This window comes from Balaenoptera acutorostrata, chromosome 12, assembly GCF_949987535.1.
Source record: "Balaenoptera acutorostrata chromosome 12, mBalAcu1.1, whole genome shotgun sequence".
Taxonomy (NCBI): Eukaryota; Metazoa; Chordata; class Mammalia; order Artiodactyla; family Balaenopteridae; genus Balaenoptera; species Balaenoptera acutorostrata.
Genome location: NC_080075.1, coordinates 71,126,963 through 71,145,845, shown reverse-complemented (window position 1 = coordinate 71,145,845; position 18,883 = coordinate 71,126,963). Strand labels below are relative to the sequence as shown.

Here is an 18,883-nt window from a genome sequence, read left to right as displayed (position 1 = left end):
TTCCAGAAATATGTTTATTTCTCCCCTTACACTTCATATGATAGTTTAGTGGGATAAGGAGTATTAGGTTGAAATTCATATTTTTTCAGTATTTTGAAGGTGATACTCTGTTGTCTAATGCAACTTGGCAAACTTTTTTTGTAAAGGGCCAGGTAGTAAATATTTTGGTTTTATGGGTCATACAGTCTCTTGTTGCAACTATTCAGCTCTCCTGTTGTAGTGAATAAGCAGTCGTAGACAATAAGTAAACAAATGGGTGTGGCTGTGTTCCAACAGAACGGTACAAAAATAGGCGGTGGGAGGATGTGGCTCTCAGGCCATAGTTTGCCAGCTATCATCTTGAGCTTCCACTGCTATTTAGAAGTTTCAGAGTCATTCTTTCTTCTGTTTTTGTCCTTTTCCCTGTTTTGGGAAGCTTCTTTGGAAGCTTTAGCATTTTTTCTCTTTTTTATCATTTTCTTTTTTCTTTAGAGTTTATACCATTTTTATTTCTTACTAAAATTTTAGTGGAGTTTTGGGAGGAATTGTGGTTAAACAAAATGGATCATGTTTATCTAGAAATTCATTACTCCTCTGTTTAAAAATAATTCTTCCTTATGTGTTTATTTTTAGTTAAGCCTTATCATTGTATGTCAAGATCGGAGGAGAGTCCCATCAGTACTTTGAGTAGCATGAGATTCTGAACAGGAAGGTTAACCCATACACAGTGCACACTTTGGGCTTTGAGTATATCCAGTCATTGCTTTAAATTTAGTTTTGGTTTTCCCAAATGATTTAGTTAATTAAAAAAAAAAACAAGGAGAATGACAGCTATATAGTTCATTCATTGAACGGTATTATTGTGACATTAATGACACAAATTTGAAAAATAATTCATAGTCTGCACTCATAAATATGTTTTGGTTTTCTGTTTTTTACAGTCCTTCCTATATCCACACATACAACTTTTCACAGATATAATCATAATGTAATCAAACATACAACTCAATTTTTTTCTTGATTTACTTTTCATATATTTCTATATTTCTACATAATCTTTATTGTTTTACTTATTAACAGTGATGTAATAGTTCATAAACACAGTTGATTCATTTATTCTATTGCCAAATAATTGTTTTCTCCTACTTATAGTATTGCAGTGATGATATATTCAGGTATGCAGTCTTTTCCTCCTATTTGGATTATTTTCTCATAAATTAATTTCCAAAAGTATGATTGGGTCATAGTAGTAAACTAGAAATTGTTTTGGCTCTTGAAGTCCATTCTCCTTATAATATACAAACGTAAGTTTGTAACCTTGTTCACGCTTCTTAAGTATAAGTATTTCCTTGTAATTAATGCCATAAAGTAAATTAGGTCAGAATTTTTGTCTTCAAGTAAGATTTTACAAATTTACATCCCACGGTATAAACTAATTTATTTCTTCAAACCCTTGGCAACACTGGATGTAATCATCATCAAGCTTGAGTGCGTGTGTGTGTGTGCATGTGTGTGTATTTGGCAAGGAAAATGATTTAGAGAGAAAAATAGGAAGAAAATCTGAAAAATCAGGAGGAAGGATTGTAGAATCGGATGGAGGGAAGAATTTCAAGATTAGCAGAAAAGTAGTGTAGTTTGCACTTGTTAGCTATAAACAAAGCACTCACTTTTTGTAATCTTGAGCATTTCATCAAACCTATTTTAAAACAAGTTGTTTTAATGTATTACATTTTAGTCATAATGTGTCTTTGTTAGATTAGGTGTAAACACTGAATGGTAGTGTATAATGTACATATTATGACTTTATTTTTTCTTCTTAAATGTCTTAGCCAAATAATCTTGGTATTTATAGTCCATATTCACTATTTCTAATGTCTGTGCATACTTATATATACTGTAACTTTATGCCTGGATAAATTTCTTTTTTAATGGAATTTTATACTCCTAGCTGCAGCAAACGGGCAGCCCCCTCCCCCTGTCCCCACATACCTTCCCACACAACACACACTGTATTGTTTCTGTTGTCAGTTTTCAGAAGCTGAGGGCTAAGCCTTTGGGGAAATTATGTTTTATACTCAAAAAGATTTTTTATATCCCTACTATGTGTAAGGCACTATAGTTAGGTACATTGGGGGAATGCAGAGATGAGTATTGGATTTTGTCTTCTAAAGTCTGGAAGAGAGATAAAACATGAACATAAAAAGCTCTAATATGGGAAAAAATATGTTCTAAGGAACTATAGATAAAGTGACATGAAGAATAGTTTTTGTACTATATAGCGCAGTTATTTGCCAGTACTTAGAAATGATTATAATTCTCTTTTCCCTGAGTTTCACTTAGTGCCTCGTTATGTGCTTCTTGAATTATTGTGTATGTTGTTAGTCTTGACAACTAGATTGTAAACTCTCTGAGGGCAAGTACTGAGACGTACTATTTCTCTGTCTCTCACTACAGGGCACCTAGTAGACTCTAAAAAAGAACTTAAAGATTTATATTACTGAATGGCTGTACTTGTCCTTTTATTTGAAGTGCTTTTAATTGCTTAACACTAAAATTCTGCATTCTCTCTTAGGTATTTTTGCACCCCTTTCAAAGATAAGTAAAGCAAAAGATCGAAGGAAGAATACAGCACACACTCCTTCTACAAAAGCTGTACCTCTCATCAGGTCCCAGAAAATTGATGTAGCTCATGTAACGTCAAAAGTAAATACTGGTAGGTCAAACCAGAAAGTTTGATATCTTGTTTGTGTTTTAATTTTATCTGTGGAATGCCTTATATTTAGATTGCTTCACACTTTTTGGTTAGCTGCCTGTGAAACCTGAATTTAATAAAACCTGCAAAGTACTTGGTTTATGATTTTAATCCCTGACAAGCGTTTTTCAGATTTGTTCCTTCCTTTTTTTCCCTTCTATTTCCATACTTTTATCACCCCCAAGCTAACCTCAAAGCTAGACTTTATACCTCTGATAAGTATTTATGCAACACAACTAGCTTTATGTTTCTCCCCTATTCAAGAATTTTAGTGACTTTTTTTTATCAGAAAATGTCTCAACTCTTGAAACTGGCCATCAGAGACCTTCCTCTGGTGGAGTCTCTTACTGCTTCGCAGTTGAGCTGTGGTTTGTCACGTCTCACTGTCTTTTGTGTACATGGTTCTCACTCTTCCCTTCATACTTTGCCTCAAGCTATCTCTCTGGGCAATATTTGACTTCTGCCTGAGGTTTGAGTCATTCTTTACCTCCTTACTCACATCCTGTTTCTCCATGAAAACCTCCCTGATGACCCAGCTCACTTCGATCTCTTCATTCTCTAATTTCGTATACACTCTAATCCATACCAGCCTGTTGCTATTTGTTATCTTGGGTTTTGTCCTCTGATTGCTTTATTTGGGCAGATCTTTTATTCTGTTAGAAAAATCTTCAACTTTAAATGGACTGTGAGAGTATTTTGTACTTTCATATTCACTGTAGCACATAGCACAGAATAGGTGCTTAATAAATACTTGCTAACTCATCAGTAACGGAAGCAGAAAGGCACTCTACCACGACTAAAGGATTTTGTCTACAAATTTGGTTGGCCTTTCTGCTCTGGCCCACTGGCCTATTTGAATATCCCTGTGTTAGTACTGCACTTCATAATTACTGTAGTTTTTTTAAAAAATAAATCTTGATATCTAGTAGAGGAAAGCCTCGTATCTTTTTCTTGAACGGTGTCCTGCCTGTTTGGCCCTTATAAATCAAACTTCCGTATAAATTTTAGAATAAGTTGTTAAGTTTCTTTAAAAAAATCTGTTGAGAGAGGGATGGGGGGCTGGGCAAAATAGGTGAAGGGGATTAAGAGGCACAAACTTGTAGTTAAGAAATAAGTCACGGGGATGGAACGTACAGCATAGGGAACATGGTCAGTAATGTTGTAATAACCTTGTAGTGACAGAGGTAACTAGACTTATTGTGGTGATCAATTCATAATGTATATAAATGTCGAATCACTATGTTGTACACCTGAAGCTAATATAATATTTATGTCAACTATACTTCAATTAAAAAAAATAAAAAGGAAAAATAAATAAATAAGGTGATAAATATATCTCCAGGGTAAGAAAATATTATTTTGCAAGTACAAACTGGAATTATATCTCAAAAAAAGTGCTTGTCACAAAATTAAAGTTTTTTTTGCTCCTTAATAGAAAGTTAACTTCCAGACAGATAAATTAACAAATTATGTTAATGTTATTTTTAGTGTCAAAAAATAAAAAATAAAAATATCCGTTGAAGTTTTAGTTGGTGTTACATTTAAACCTTAAATCAATTTGAGAACTGACATCTTTACAATATTCAGTCTTTTAATTGTAAGCTTGGGATATTGCTTTATTTAATTGGGTCCTTTAAAAGTATCTCAATAAAATTTTATGATTTCTCTACAGATATTTTGTACTTGTTTTGTTAGGTCTATTCCTAGGTACTTTATACTTTTTGATGCTCTTGTAAATGGTATCCTTTTAACTTGAAACCCAGAAGTACACAGCAGATACGGAAAGAAAGCTCAAAGAGAAGCCCTCTATTTCTGGTCTGAGGAGCAGGAAAGGGGTCTCCTGCTAGACAGAAAGTGGAGGAAGTCCCTGTTTTCTTTTTTGATTGCTCTTTTTTACGTCTTTGGTTCTTTCCCACCGCAGTCCCTAGGCAGTCCTGCATGTTGTAATAGCAGCAGGGGATGGCCACGCACCTAAAACCCCAACGGAGGGGAACCCTTGTTTCTGGCCAGAGAAACTGTGGGCCCAAGAACATGGGTGGAATTCCCATTAGTTTTTCTTCTTTTTTCTTACTGCTTGGCCCCATAGGCAGAGTCAGTCTCAAAAGGTTATATGACAGGGGCTTCCCTGGTGGCGCAGTGGTTAAGAATCCGCCTGCCGATGCAGGAGTCATGGGTTTGAGCCCTGGTCTGGGAAGATCCCACATGCCACGGAGCAACTAAGCAACTAAGCAACTAAGCCACAACTACTGAGCCTGCGCTCTAGAGCCCGCGAGCCACAACTACTGACCCCGCATGCCACAACTACTGAAGCCCGTGTGCCTAGAGCCTGTGCTCCGCAACAAGAGAAGCCACCACAGTGAGAAGCCTGCACACTGCAACGAAGAGTAGCCCCCGCTCGCCGCAACTAGAGAAAGCCCGCGCGCAACAACAAAGACCCAATGCAGCCAAAAAAAAAAAGGTTATATGACAGAGCAGGGAAATTGAAGCCTAGGCATTCTACCCAGAGTATCAGGAAGGGGTGCCTCTGGGAGCAGGAAAGTGTCAAGGAGACCGTGGTGAGGAAGGAGCTCAAGAAAGTGATCTCAGAATGGTGGGCTTACTGCCAGGTTGTGTGTGCGTGCGTCTGACCACGGGCTTCGGTCTCCTGCACAGAGCACTGCCCAGGTCTCAGACTGACTACTGGGTGGCACAGCACACGAGACAGGTCCCAGATGGACTTTGGCAACTGAACTGACATTGGAGCCACAGTCACAGAAGATGTAGGAACCGCCAGCCTGAAACTGACCGCCTGCTAACTGTCGAATGCCTGCTAAAACAGAACAGAACAATCAGCACTCTCCATAGAATTTAAACAAGACCCAAAGTCCTATAAAATAATGTTCATACCGTACAGGATACAGTCCAAAATTGCTCAGAATATGAAAAACCAGGAAAATCTCACCAACTCTCAAGGAAAAAGATGATCAAAAGATGCTAACCCTGAGGTTATACAGACATTTATCAGATAAAGATTTTAAAGAATATATTATAACCCTCTAAGAATTAAGGGTGAACCCTCTTGAGACAAATGGAAAATTTCAGCAGAGACATGAAGATATAAAAAAAAGAACCAAATAATTCATGTACACACTCACACACACATGAGTACAAGTAAAACTGAGGTAATCTAAGATTGGTGGATTGTAGCAATGTCAGTATCCTGGTTGTGATTTTATGCTATAGTTTTATAAACTGTCACCTTTGGGGGAAACTGGGCAAAGTGTACAAGAGATCTCCCGATACTGTGTTTTACAACTGCATATGAATTTCCCGTTACCTCAAAAATTTCAAATAAAAGGAAAGACTCAAACGGATATTTTAGGACTGAAAAATATAACTGAAAATAAGAAATTTACTCTGTGGGTTGACTTCACAAAGTCTCTCTTCCCCAACCCCCCACCCAGTTTCTGCTCTCGTGGTTCTGGCCCTCACTCCTGGCCTCTGCTTCCAGTCTCTCCTCCTCTGGTTCCTTCTAAACTGTGCTGTCGGGTAATGTTCTTCACCTGTGACCGTTCATGCCAGTCCTCCTTTCCAAAGCCCATCAGAGGCTCATTCCTTACTGAAGAGCTCCGGTTCCTTTGCCGGCACCGTTACCCTCCAAGATTTTACTGTGGACCATCTATCCAGGTTACTTCTCCCGTGTCCCCCCAAAATCCATTTTATTCCAGCCAAGCTACTCATCCTTCTCTGACCCTGTCTTTCTTTAAGTTTTTTTTTTTTTTCTTTTTGTCCATCCGTAATGGCCACCTTCAGTTCTTTCTGATCATACCTGCAGTATTCACTGGAAGAAATCCGACCTATCTCTCAAGATCCATACTGGAATGTGATCTTCTTGATGAGGCATTAATTTATCTTTATAACCATGATTATTGTCTCCTTCTGTGCTAGGGCTTATATCAAACACGTCCTCATATTGTGGTTATTCATGTCTTTCTGCCACACCAAATTGAAAAGGTCTTCCTTTAGGGCTGGGACCATGGCTTGTTCTGTTTGTGATGCTCAGAGTGCCAAAGTCATTTCTTCACCCAGAACGCTTTGTAAGTGAGCAGAATTGGAATGGATGCTTGATGGAATTCGAAACTGGGTGTAGTCCGTTAGGTTTCTGATTTAAATAGTTTGGTTCTGTAGAATTGAAACAGAAGTCTTAATATTAAGTAGAGTATTATTCATGAGCTCTCTTTTAAAATCAGTGTTTTGGGGGAGTTGGGTGTAGTGAGAGTCGGGTAGTCATTTTCAGAATACCAGTGGCAGAGAGTACAGGGTTTCTTACTATCTGACTCTGACTTAAATGAATAATTGCTATAATGATTTGCAAAAATTTTTACCACAAATTTACTGTCTAAATAGACAGTCCGCTTCAATGAATTTGCCTGCACACACCAGTGAAATCATGAGTTATTTGCAGGTCTTAGTAAGTGTGCAGCCGTCATAGCTGTATCAGGTTTGCTTTACCTGCTAGCATTGTGCAAACACACTAAGGAGTGCATTAAGTATCAGACAGTTAGATAGCTGTGTTTTAAATGCTTTATATTATTTAGAATTCCTTAGTGGATTTTTAAATAGGTGGAAAAGATACTTTAGTGATATTTGGGGAAATTGAATGGGGTTTTCAGATGGGCTTAGGAAGACATTCTTTTCTTTCCCCTTTAAATAATGAAATATTGGCCCCTGCCGTCTGTGAATTTATTATCCAGCGTGTTCTCAAGAGGATAAGATTTAGATAATGAGGGGTGTCTGTACTTTAAAAAGCAAATACAGGGCTTCCGTGGTGGCGCAGTGGTTAAGAATCCGCCTGCCAATGCAGGGGACACGGGTTCGAGCCCTGGTCCGGGAAGATCTCATATGCCGCGGAGCAACTAAGACCATGTGCCACAACTACTGAGCTCACGTAAACCACAACTACTGAAGCTGGTGCGCCTAGAACCCATGCTCCTCAACATGAGAAGCCCGCGCGCTGCATCGAAGGGTAGCCCCCACTCGCCACAACTAGAGAAAGCCCGCGCGCAGCAACAAAGACCCAATGCAAAATAAATAAATAAATAAAGTTTTAAAAAAAAGCAAATACACATTTATGTTTAATGTTAAACAAAATTCTTTCTTTTTTTTTTTTTTTAATTCTGATTTTTTGACCGAGTGACTCTTTTATTTTTTTCAAAATTCTTTCTTGCTGAAAGTGTTTTGTTTGTGTTCTAGGATTAATGACATCAAAAAAAGATAGTGCTTCAGAATCAACACTTTCATTGCCTCCTGGTGAAGAATTGAAAACTGGAGCAGAGAAAGATGGTAATATAATTTATAACTTCTATTTTCAAAAGTTAATTTACTGATTGAACTTTAAAATAATACAGTGATACAGCTTATATGAGGCTAAAGTTTAAAGTTTGTAAGGGAAGAACCATTACAGTAAAAATTTATCCTTGAAAATCCCCTAAGCAGCTCATAATAAATATATATATACACACACACATATTTTTTTGTATAAAATCCTGTGTTGTGATTCTTATGTACACTTAAATTAGAGAATTACTGGACTAGATTAAGAGAATAAAAGGAAATTCCATAGTGTAGATGTCTTGATAAAAGCATTTAAAGTTGCCTTAAGCTGTCAAATCAATGGGTGAATAGAGCACAAATAGAAAATTCAAAAGTATTCCTGCTTGCCTTCAGGTTAACTCAGAACATTTTAATATTAAGCTTTTGTTACCTTAAAAACACATTAGTATGTTTTTTATATAAATAAGATGTGATTCTACTAACTCATCTTAAGTGAGAGGTGAGAGACGGTGGTTAGACTAGGCAGTTGGTCCAAGTTAGTGACATGACAGCACTCTCGTATATAAGATTATCATCATATAGTGTGGATCCTTTGGATCCTTAAAACTGCTTGGGCTATAAAATCTTGTGTGTATGAACTACAGTATATTTTGATGAAATCAGGCATTTAATTCAACACTAGTTAATCCACAACTGAGGAAGCTAAGTGGAGAGTTTCAGAAGGATTTACCTGGAAAAGCATCTCATTGGTTCACTTCTTATTTTCCACCCTCTGATGTATCCTTTTCCTGTACCATTTTAGTTACCCTGCTTGGATCCGTCAGCAGCTCTTCCTCTACATCTTCTTTGGAGCACAAACAGAGTCACTCCAAGAAACTGAATGCAAGTGGCAATAACAAGAAGACAATGAGCAAAAGCCCTTCTGTCTCATCTAGAGCCAGTGCCGGTATCTATGGCTTTTTCAACCAGGCTTTCTTGGTTTTTTTTATCTTGGTTTGTTTGTAAGTAGATTTGCTCTTTTTAAGTGTGTAGAAGGAACCCTTTACTTCAGTCAGATTGAACTGCTTGTCCCTTTCCTGTCTCCCCCCAGCCCCCCACCTCTCTCCCCTTCTTCATACTCTGGATCTCTCTGCCTTTCCCTCGTGCTCCCGCCATTTTTCCTTGTCTGGATTGACTTCTTCTCTTCCTCATGTATCTATGGACTCTAGCCCCTGTAAAGTTCATATTAGAACTTTATGATAGATCTTCAGACACTTGGAAACTATACGGTCTGTTCTCTTTCTTTACTTATCTCTTGTCTAATCTAAACCTAATAATAATAACTAACATGTCAATACATGTTATTTACTATTTCAGGTACTATTAAAGGAATTTTACATACCTTATTTCATTTAATTCTCAAAATAAACCTATGGAGTAGGTACTACTATGATCATCTTCAATTTATGAATGAGGAAACCGAGGCTTAGGGAGGTTAGGCATTGGTGCACAATGGCAGTTTCTAAGTGCACACCTGGGCTTCACCTGCAGGTCTGTCTGATGCTTTGCTGCTACCAGAGTCTGCCTCTGTCTCAAGTACCTTCAGCTCTTCTTCATGCTGTAGGGTTCCCAGACCCCTTCCAGCCTGCTGGTAGAGAGCTGAACCATTGCCTCTCAGTACAAGTCCAGTCTGAGGCTGCTCATGCAGTTTTGGTGACCACACTATGTCATTGGCTCAAACAGAGCCTTACGCTAAGTCTCTTCGTTTTGTGGCTTGACATAGGACTTTACATTTATTTTCATTTAATTTAATGTTTGAATTTTTATCCCTCTGAATTTTGTTTTTTACATCTTGTGTATAGCTTTTTCACACACTTTTGTGTTATCTTCTTATTTAAAAAGCATGCTTTCTCTATTTTTAGCCAAGTCATTGTTTAAAACTGTGTAGGAGAGGTTGACAGTGATAACCTTTTTAACTTGCTGTGAAGCCTGCATGATCCCATTCTGTCCACATTTCTTCAGTTATGTGTAAGGATATATAAAACACGTTTTCTTGTTGAAATCAACATATATATTGAATTTATTGCAGTTCAGTTATTTACCTGCATAGAAAGGAAATGAAGCCACTTTGGCATAACTTTTTTTTTTTAAATTTTATTTATTTATTTATTTATTTTATTTATGGCTGTGTTGGGTCTTCGTTTCTGTGTGAGGGCTTTCTCCAGTTGTGGCAAGTGGGGGCCACTCCTCATCGCGGTGCGCAGGCCTCTCACCGTCGCGGCCTCTCTTGTTGTGGAGCACAGGCTCCAAACGCTCAGGCTCAGTAATTGTGGCTCACGGGCCCAGCCGCTCTGCGGCATGTGGGATCCTCCCAGACCAGGGCTCGAACCCGTGTCCCCTGCATTGGCAGGCAGACTCCCAACCACTGCGCCACCAGGGAAGCCCGGCATAACTTATTTTTAATGAGCCTCATAGTAATTACTAGATTCTTTTTTTTTTTTTTTTTTGTTAATGTACTTTTTAAAAAATATTTATTTATTTGGCTGCGTCGGGTCTTAGTTGCGGCACGTGGGATCTTATTTGCCCCACAGCATGTGGGATCTTAGTTCCCCAACCAGGGATCGAACCCATGTTCCCTGCATTGGAAGAAGGATTCTTAACCACTGGATCGCCAGGGAAGTCCCTGACTTTTGAAATTTAAGAGAATAGTACATACATTCTCCATGCTTATTAATTAGTGTTTCAACATTAAATAAAAATATTCTAGGAATATATTTGTAAATCGCCAAAATTGACTCAATGAGTGAAACACCTATAACTACAGAAGAAATTTTACAGGTCATCTCTAAAATAGATCCGAGATGTAGAGAGTATTCTCATGAATTCTTTCAAACTAGATTCTTTTTCTAATACTTTTAATACTTGTACTCAACCAATATTTTATTGTAGAAAATGTTCATGACAGGACTTTTTTTTCTCTTTAAGGTACTTTATTGTATGGGGGAAAAAACCCCAAACAAACGCTCAGTAGTAACACTGATGTAATAAAGTTAAAAGTTGAGGCCCTAAAAGTGGAGAACCTGGAAATTTTGCTTGAATATTTATTTTCTGAACAGATTCCTCTTCCCTTGAAACCAGTTTCTCTTTAATGCTGTGAGGAACAGAGGTGAAAAGATGCAGTGATGTAGCAATCCTGTTTGTCCTCATTTTATTTACATTTTAAGGCCCTCTTCATTTGGAATTTGGGCTTTTGACATTGACTTGATTTTAAAATTTATGTGTGGGTGTGGAATTATCTTTTTTACTCTTTATATAAGGTAGTTCTAGTGTGCCTACGTACTTAACCTTTTTTTCTTTTTATAAATTTGAGGGGTTTGTGGACCTAAATAATAGTAGAGATGAAGAGAGTTAACAATTAGAGTGAGAAGGAGGTCCTTTTAAAAGGGGAGGGAGATGTGTGAGAGAAAGTCCGTGTTCCGAACCCCAGAGATGTTTCCTTGAGAAATTACTGCTAGAGTGAGTAGATACTCCACTTTCTCTGTAGGTTTGCATTTGGGGTAGATGTGGACTGCAGAGGGTGGACATTTCGGGGAAGCTGAGGACACAGGATTAAGGAGAAAGAGGAGCAGAAAGAAGGGATTGGGGGACGGGAGAGGCTGGGGAGGAAGGCTGTGAGCTCAGCCCCACTGTATGCCACATTGACCTCGCTGTCCTTGGTCCATTGTCTGCAGACAGCGTGGGGACAGACGTGCGAGTTTCTGGTCACAGGGTCAGGGTTTTAAGTCAGGTGTGCCACCTACTCCCTGTGAACACCGTGTCTTCATTAATTCCTGAGTTTGTATCTTATCTATGATTATAATTCTCATGAAAAGCACTTTGTAAACTGTGACGTGCTTGGGAAATGTTAGTTATTTTGAGGGCCAAGGACTTTTTAGTATACACTTGATCCAGACCTTCCTTCTGCCTGAGTTTGTGTTCTGCATTTGTTACCATGTTTTTAGTTTCTGCCTGTTAACAGTCTGACTTAACCCTCTATCCCACACCCTCACGCAGGGTTCCCTAGGCCTTCTCAGATGACAGCCACTCAAATCTGTTCATGCACTGATGGGAGAAGCCTCAGGGGCCCACCTCTTCTCTGTTATAATCGAACAGCTTTCAAGACAGTGTTTCTCCAGGACTTCTGATGTTCAGTAGTGGGAGTTTCAGGGTTTAGGTTTGAATCAAGGTCTGGGCAGGGAGCCCTTTTGTTTCTAATAAGGAAATCAATTTGGGGTAATTGGAATCTTACAGCAATTTCACTTTTAAATTATGTTTATGTATGTATCATTTACACTGAGTCCCACTGAACTACTATGATTCTAGCATTTTACTAGAATAGGGATTGGTGGACTATAGCCCATGGGGCAAATCCAACCTACCACCTATTTTTGTAAATAAAGTTGTATTGGAACATGTTGTGCCCATTTTGTCTGTCTGCTTTTGTGCTACGACAGCAGAGTTGAGTAGTTGTGCAGAGTAGTGTGGCTTGCAAAGCCTAAAATATTTACTATGTAGCCCTTTACAGAAAAGGTGTGCTGACCCCTGTTCTAGTAGAGAGTGCCACCAGGAAGTCAGGATAAAGTTGATACTTCACCAGGAATCAAGTGTAAGTTCCTGTGGCAATGACTGTCTCAGGAAACCCTTCAAATTTCTTTTGAGTAGCTTTACTTCACATGTGAGAAACACAACTGTAGATGCTGTGTATAAGGAAAGGCAGCATATATTGAAATCTCCAACTAACTAGACTGGTTAGAATAAACAGGAGTTTTTTGGCTTATGTGCTTTTTGAGTTTCCCTTTGTTTTTTCTCTTTTCCTGCCCCATCCTCTTCCCCAACCAACCCCAAAACAGGTTTGAATTCCTCAGCAACATCTGTAGCAAATAATGCACGCTGTGAAGGAGAACTCCACCTTGGAGATAGGGTGTTGGTGGTAGGCCAGAGAACTGGTACCATTAAGTTCTTTGGGACAACAAACTTTGCTCCAGGTAACTCATCTGTATAGTCTCTGCTCAACTTGAATTCTTTAGATAACAAAAGGTTTAAAATTTTACATGTAAGTAAAACTTACAGAGAATTCTTGATTAATAGTTCTTGTGGATGATAGCTACGGCACAGAAAATGGAAAACATTGATTCAAATGCAGACTGTTTTTACTCAGGTTGATTGTCACTTATGAATTGTTCTTGCCATTTGTGTTTTAAATTGTCTAAAGTGAAAGTTAGTTGTTACTCTCCAGTTTTACTCTCACTGATTGCCAAGTGTGGTAAATAACAGAGAAAACATTTTAGCATTAGATTTGTGCTAAGCATAGTCTTTAAAATGAGTGGATAATGAGTTTACTGCATACAGCTTTTAACAGAGTGGCTTGGAGAGGAAAGCAAACAAAGCGGTTCAAAGGAAAATGAAAAACGTTTGCGTACTCTGGGATCTTAAAATTGCATGTTTGTGTATTTATATATTCATTCCAATCTAGACTTAACATTGTGTTTCCAAAAGTAAAGATTATCTTTCTTTTATATTTTCAGTGATTGTAATTTCAAACAGAAGCCAGTTGAATAAAACCATGTTTGTGTTTTTAAATAGCAATATGCTGTTTTGACACATGGTGGCATTGCAGCATTTTAGGAAAAGGTTACCTAGAACATTGATTTTTTTTAAAAAGTTTGTAGCCTTCTGTCAAGAACTCTGAAGGATCTGAGATTTTACCCTATTTGCAAGTTAACAAGTTGGATTGCCGTGGTTTTGTAGATGCTGGCAGAAGATGGTAGGCTCCTGGGTCAGCGATAGAGGACCTCAGTGCTCTCTGCAATAGTGGTAGCCAAAGTGGCAGCATTTTCTTCTGTTTCCTGAGCCCCAGTTCCCAGAGGGTGAGATAGGGAGGGCCAGGTGACACCTGTACACCCAGTGGTTTATGCTGTAGGAGAGGAGCCCCGAGCTTAAGGAATATGAACCTTTGTACTAGACAGTAAGCATGCCTGTCTTTTGTGCCGGGGGAGACTCTGTCTCCATCCCCCAAGGCCATCTTCTCTACAAACATCCATGAAAAGACGGTCAGTGCCTCTGTCCATAAGGCCTGTAGAAACATGGAGAATTGTCTCCCAACACATTCTTGTTTCATTAGTACCATTTATAATTGCAGTCCAACTGCTAATGGATTGGAGATGGGCTGTATGTTTTATTATTCATGTCTCTCTTAGGGCACCAGGTAGTAATTGAGATTAGTTAGAATGTCCTTAATATGGTTCTCAAATAAAAACCTAGGAATCCCAAAGGTAGGTTATTTTTCCACAATCACCATGTCTTCTGAGTTTCCTTTCTCTGGTTTTATTAAACAAGGCTTGAACGGTTTGTTTTGTTTGGATGCAGTTGTTTTAGGTTGACTTTTAATTTTTAAACTCCTAGTGTGGAGCATGTAGAAATTTGAAAAGTCATAAGCAAATATAAAAGTTGGAAATTTTTCATTAAAGTCCTTCTGCTCTTTCAGAAAGAAGTAGCGTATATTTCTTGTGGCATCAGCATTTAGATCAATCAGTTCTATAGGACAGTGGTAATATCTAGGCTTCTTACAGATGATAAGATCTAGACCTGACAGAGGGCATGTTCAGCCCCTTCAGCATGTTTATCAGTGCCACCTCTGAAAGAAAGTTGCCATTTACATGGGAAGATGTCTATTCCTCACCACTACCAGACAGTATGCAGTCACTATTGTTAACACTTGCCATAATGCCTTCCTGCTGTGTGCTACACACTTTCAGGAGTTACATGGTAAACATGTAGCAGTGATATGGTGTATTAAAATGGGAAAATGCAAAAATTATGTAGGAAAGCATCAAAGGCAGAAGGAAGTAAAACTTGGAAAATTATAACCGTGGCACTCAGAAATAACAATGGCAGCCAGAGTAACCCAGTTAGCGACATTCAGAAATGCGATGACTGAGCATTAGTATGGCTGAGCAGTGGGTTTGTACACCTCACTCTGTACCTGTGCAGGGTAGGACTGCTTAAGTATAAAAGACAACTACACGCATTACGTTAGTCTTCTCAACTCAAACTCCAATATCGGGAATGGACTCAGGTATCATCTTTTTGAATGAAAGAGGAAAAAAAAAAATTAAGAACTTCTAGATTGTCATTTTAGAGGTTATATAATTGACTCTTTGAACTATTAATCTGAAGGGAACAATATTTTTGTATTTTGTCATTTGTAATAAGTTTCTCAATATCTATATCCTTATTTTTTTATTTGATACTGATTCTACGAGACCACATACAATTACTATTGTATTCTCCTTTAAAAAAAAAAAATGAGTGGACTGTCAGGTACTTTGAACTGGAGGTACCCTCATCCAGAGCCATTACTCTAGGAGTATATGTCCATTTATCTAATATTTGCCACACTAAAAGCAACCTTACTATTTTAATTTTATGCTCTCTAGAAAAGGAAATCCTATTACTCTCCTCAGAGTGGGCCCTTTTAAATACTTAAAAGCCTTTTAGAAAATTATTCCTATTAACTAACCTAAATCTTTTCATTTAGGTTAAAAATGATTTTTTTTTCCTTCCTGGGTGGGGAAAAAATGAAAGAAAAAAAAGAGTCACCATGAAGTCTAGTCATATTTTCCATATTATTTTTGTCCCCCTTTAATTATTTCAGAACTGTTTGTGGTATTCTAATACTGGGAGAGTAAAATGAAAAGATTGCATATTCATTTTATGATTTATACATCTCAGTATCATGCTACACTGCTCTCAACTTAAACAGACCATACTACCGAGTTAAGGACAGTTTCTTATTGTAGCTTTTAGATATATTTTGGTCATACACTACTTGTATAATAGCTAATCCTTGCCAAATTTGTGTTTGTGCATTTTATCTTTCTCCCTTAATGTACAACTCTGCAATTATGCTTGTAAAATGTTTTCTAGTTCATTTTTCAAATTTTCAAATTTTGTTTTATAATTTTATCATTTGAAAGCTGAATGATCATGAGGATTTTGGTCATTTGTGGAAATGTTAAACCATCTAGACTTTGGGTTTGTATAATAGCATAACAATTTTGGATAAAGTGCAGATGCTTTTAAAATCCCATGTTCTTGTTCTAGGATATTGGTACGGGATAGAGCTTGATAAACCCCATGGCAAGAATGATGGTTCAGTTGGAGGTGTGCAGTATTTTAGTTGTTCCCCAAGATATGGAATATTTGCTCCTCCATCCAGGGTACAAAGGTGAGAAAAAATGAAATTTACACTATTCACAAGAACTTTTTATAATGTGCAGTGGGTTATAGTTAAGAGTCCCTAATTTTATATTAAAGACATGCACTGACTATAGCCCATGTCTTCTTTCAAGGGGTTAAGCAACCACCTTCTTCAGAGGGAAGGCTCATGGAAAGCTAAATTTGCTTTGCTGAGGATTTGCAATTTTAAAAACCTCCTTTATTCCTCATTTGCAAACCCTGTGAGTATGTGTAGGCTATTAGGAGTGGTGTTTGCCGCTCAGAACAGTGAGAGCAGCAAGCTTAATCTGTCATGCAAACAAAAGTAAAAATGCTCTCTGATTGCTTCAGTCACATCCTAACTACATTAAATTTCCTGCCAGCAGGCACGCCATTCATTCTCCTACAAACCTAATGGAACCAAAATGGCTTTTTCCTCTGATTTCTTTAGTTTTCAAAAATAGATAGGCAGTAGATCTTTGGGGGAAGTGAAGCTTCAAGGATTTATATATAATATACCTCCCCGGTATTTCTTCTTAAGATAGTACACTTTTGTACCAGCTCACTCTGGTTTTTAAAAAAACAGTTGAGCAGAAGTGAGTCCTCATGAAATTCCATGTACTGTTGTGTGAAATGACTTAATGTGCTGAAAGAAGTTGGCTTGGTATGCTTTTCAGTGGATGGGAAATGGGATACTCATCTTTAAATAGGAAATAACATGTATGGTATAGTCACATTCATGAGAATAGATCTATGATCTCAACCTGGGAATCCCATCTTGTTCCCTTCCAACTAGACTGTGTGACTGCCTCCTGGCAAATTTAACAGTTTTTAAATCCATTTTCTTTCTCACTTTGTTTTTCTTATTGAATAATTACATGTAATTTTTGTATTCTTTTCCTTCTTCTATGATGTACTTAGTATAATTCTTTTCTTATTATTTATGATTTTATAGCATTTAACGTATAATGCTTTGCAGTTTATAAAGTACCTTCAATTAAATGTTGTTTCATTTGATCCTAATAAGTATTTGGTCAGGTGAGCTGGAAAAGAATAACTACAGATGGTCCCTGACTTACAATGGTTCAGCTTATGATTTTTTGACTTTATGATGGTGCAAAAGTGATAAGAATTCGGTAGAAACTGTATTTCAAATTTTGAATTTTGATCATTCCCTGAGCTAGCGATGTGCAGTACAATATTCCCTCGAGATGCTGGGCAGGGCAGCAGCAACGCCCAGTCAGCCATGTGATCACGAGGGTGAACAGCCAATACCTTTACGACCCTTCTGTACCAATACGAGCATTCTGTTTTTCACTTGAAGTACAGCATTCAATAAATTACATGAGACATTCAGCACTTTATTGTAAAATAGGCTTTGTGTTAGATGACTTTGCCCAACTGTAGACTCATGAAAGTGTTCTGAGCACATTTAAGGTAGGCGAGGCTAAGCGATGATGTTCAGTAGATTAGGTGTATTAAATGCATTTTCAACTTAAGATGGGTTTATCGGGACGTAACCCCATTGTAAGTTGAGGAGGATCTGTACAAATAGTTATTGAGCATTTAGTAAGTGGTGGGCTCTGTACCATGTACTTCATGAATCTCCCCCAGGCTCAGTGAGGTATAAGGTAATATGATTATTCCTATTTTGCAGGTGAAGAAAAGTTACAAGAGATACAGTAGCTTTGCTAAAGTCATATAGCTACTGTAGGGGACGAAAAACTTGTCCTGTCTATGAATTAAACTGACAACACATAGATGAACAGGAGAAAAATCATGCACACTTATTAAATGTTAATTTTACATGCATGGGGGCATTACAGAAAGCAGTGAACGCCCAAAATAGTGGTGAGATTGGAGAGTTTATAGACCATCTTAATAGGGGAAAGGGAGGGGGAGAACGGCCACTTGTAGGGGAGCAGATGATGTTAGGAAAGATTAGTGGGCCCTTAGGAAAATGGATGGGGATGTGATAGTCTGTGACAGTGTCTGTCTGGGTGTGGTATTAACTCCTCATCTTCTCTCCTGTGATGAGAGTCAGTCTTCTCTGCTTGATGAAACTCCCGGGAAGGGGATTTATGGCAATTCAGTTCTTTTTCGGGAAGATCTGTTTTAGGCAGATAAGGGGAGTTCAGAGAAAGCCTCTTCCTGCATTTGTTGATTCTCAAATGTCTTTAGCTCAAAATAATCCTTGCACCAGAGTGGCATGTTTTGGGTGGGGTATTTTGATCTCCCACACTAGTTAATGGTGGAGCTGGACTCAGCCCAGGTTTGTTATTTTGCTGTTGTTTTTTTCCTAAGCCCTTGCTTTTAGGCAGTTTGCTGGGGGTTTTTGGTAGTCATTTTATAAATGAAGAAAAAGAGGTAGTAGCCAGTGGCACTTACACGTGCTGGCACTGTTTTAAGTACTCTATATGTATTGTTTACTGCTCTGCAGCAACCCCGTGTGTCAGGTACTGCAGTTATCCCTCTTTCACAGGTGGGGAAAGTAAGGCACAGAGAGGTTAAGTGAGTTGTGCAGTTGTGCACAGCTCCCAAGTGGAGATTTGAGCCCAGGTAGTCTAGTATCAGAATGTGTACTCTTAACCATTACCCTATAAT

The 18,883-nt window shown here is 38.1% G+C and overlaps 1 protein-coding gene across 8 annotated transcripts in view; it reads left to right on the top strand.

Annotated features, from left to right (window-relative positions):
- The window catches only part of CLIP4 (CAP-Gly domain containing linker protein family member 4), an 88,960-nt gene that overhangs the window by 26,477 nt on the left and 43,600 nt on the right, over window positions 1-18,883 (top strand). For 7 of the 8 annotated variants that reach the window (XR_009009925.1, XM_057558266.1, XM_057558262.1 and 4 more), the window contains 5 exons: window positions 2,552-2,692; window positions 7,964-8,053; window positions 8,847-8,990; window positions 12,913-13,047; window positions 16,166-16,289. Coding sequence is in view for 7 of the 8 variants with exons in the window: in XM_057558266.1 (XP_057414249.1) it covers window positions 2,552-2,692; window positions 7,964-8,053; window positions 8,847-8,990; window positions 12,913-13,047; window positions 16,166-16,289 (634 nt within the window). In the remaining variant the exon portion in view is untranslated. The remainder of the gene's footprint in view (window positions 1-2,551; window positions 2,693-7,963; window positions 8,054-8,846; window positions 8,991-12,912; window positions 13,048-16,165; window positions 16,290-18,883) is intronic. The other variant, XM_057558263.1, reaches the window with a different exon arrangement.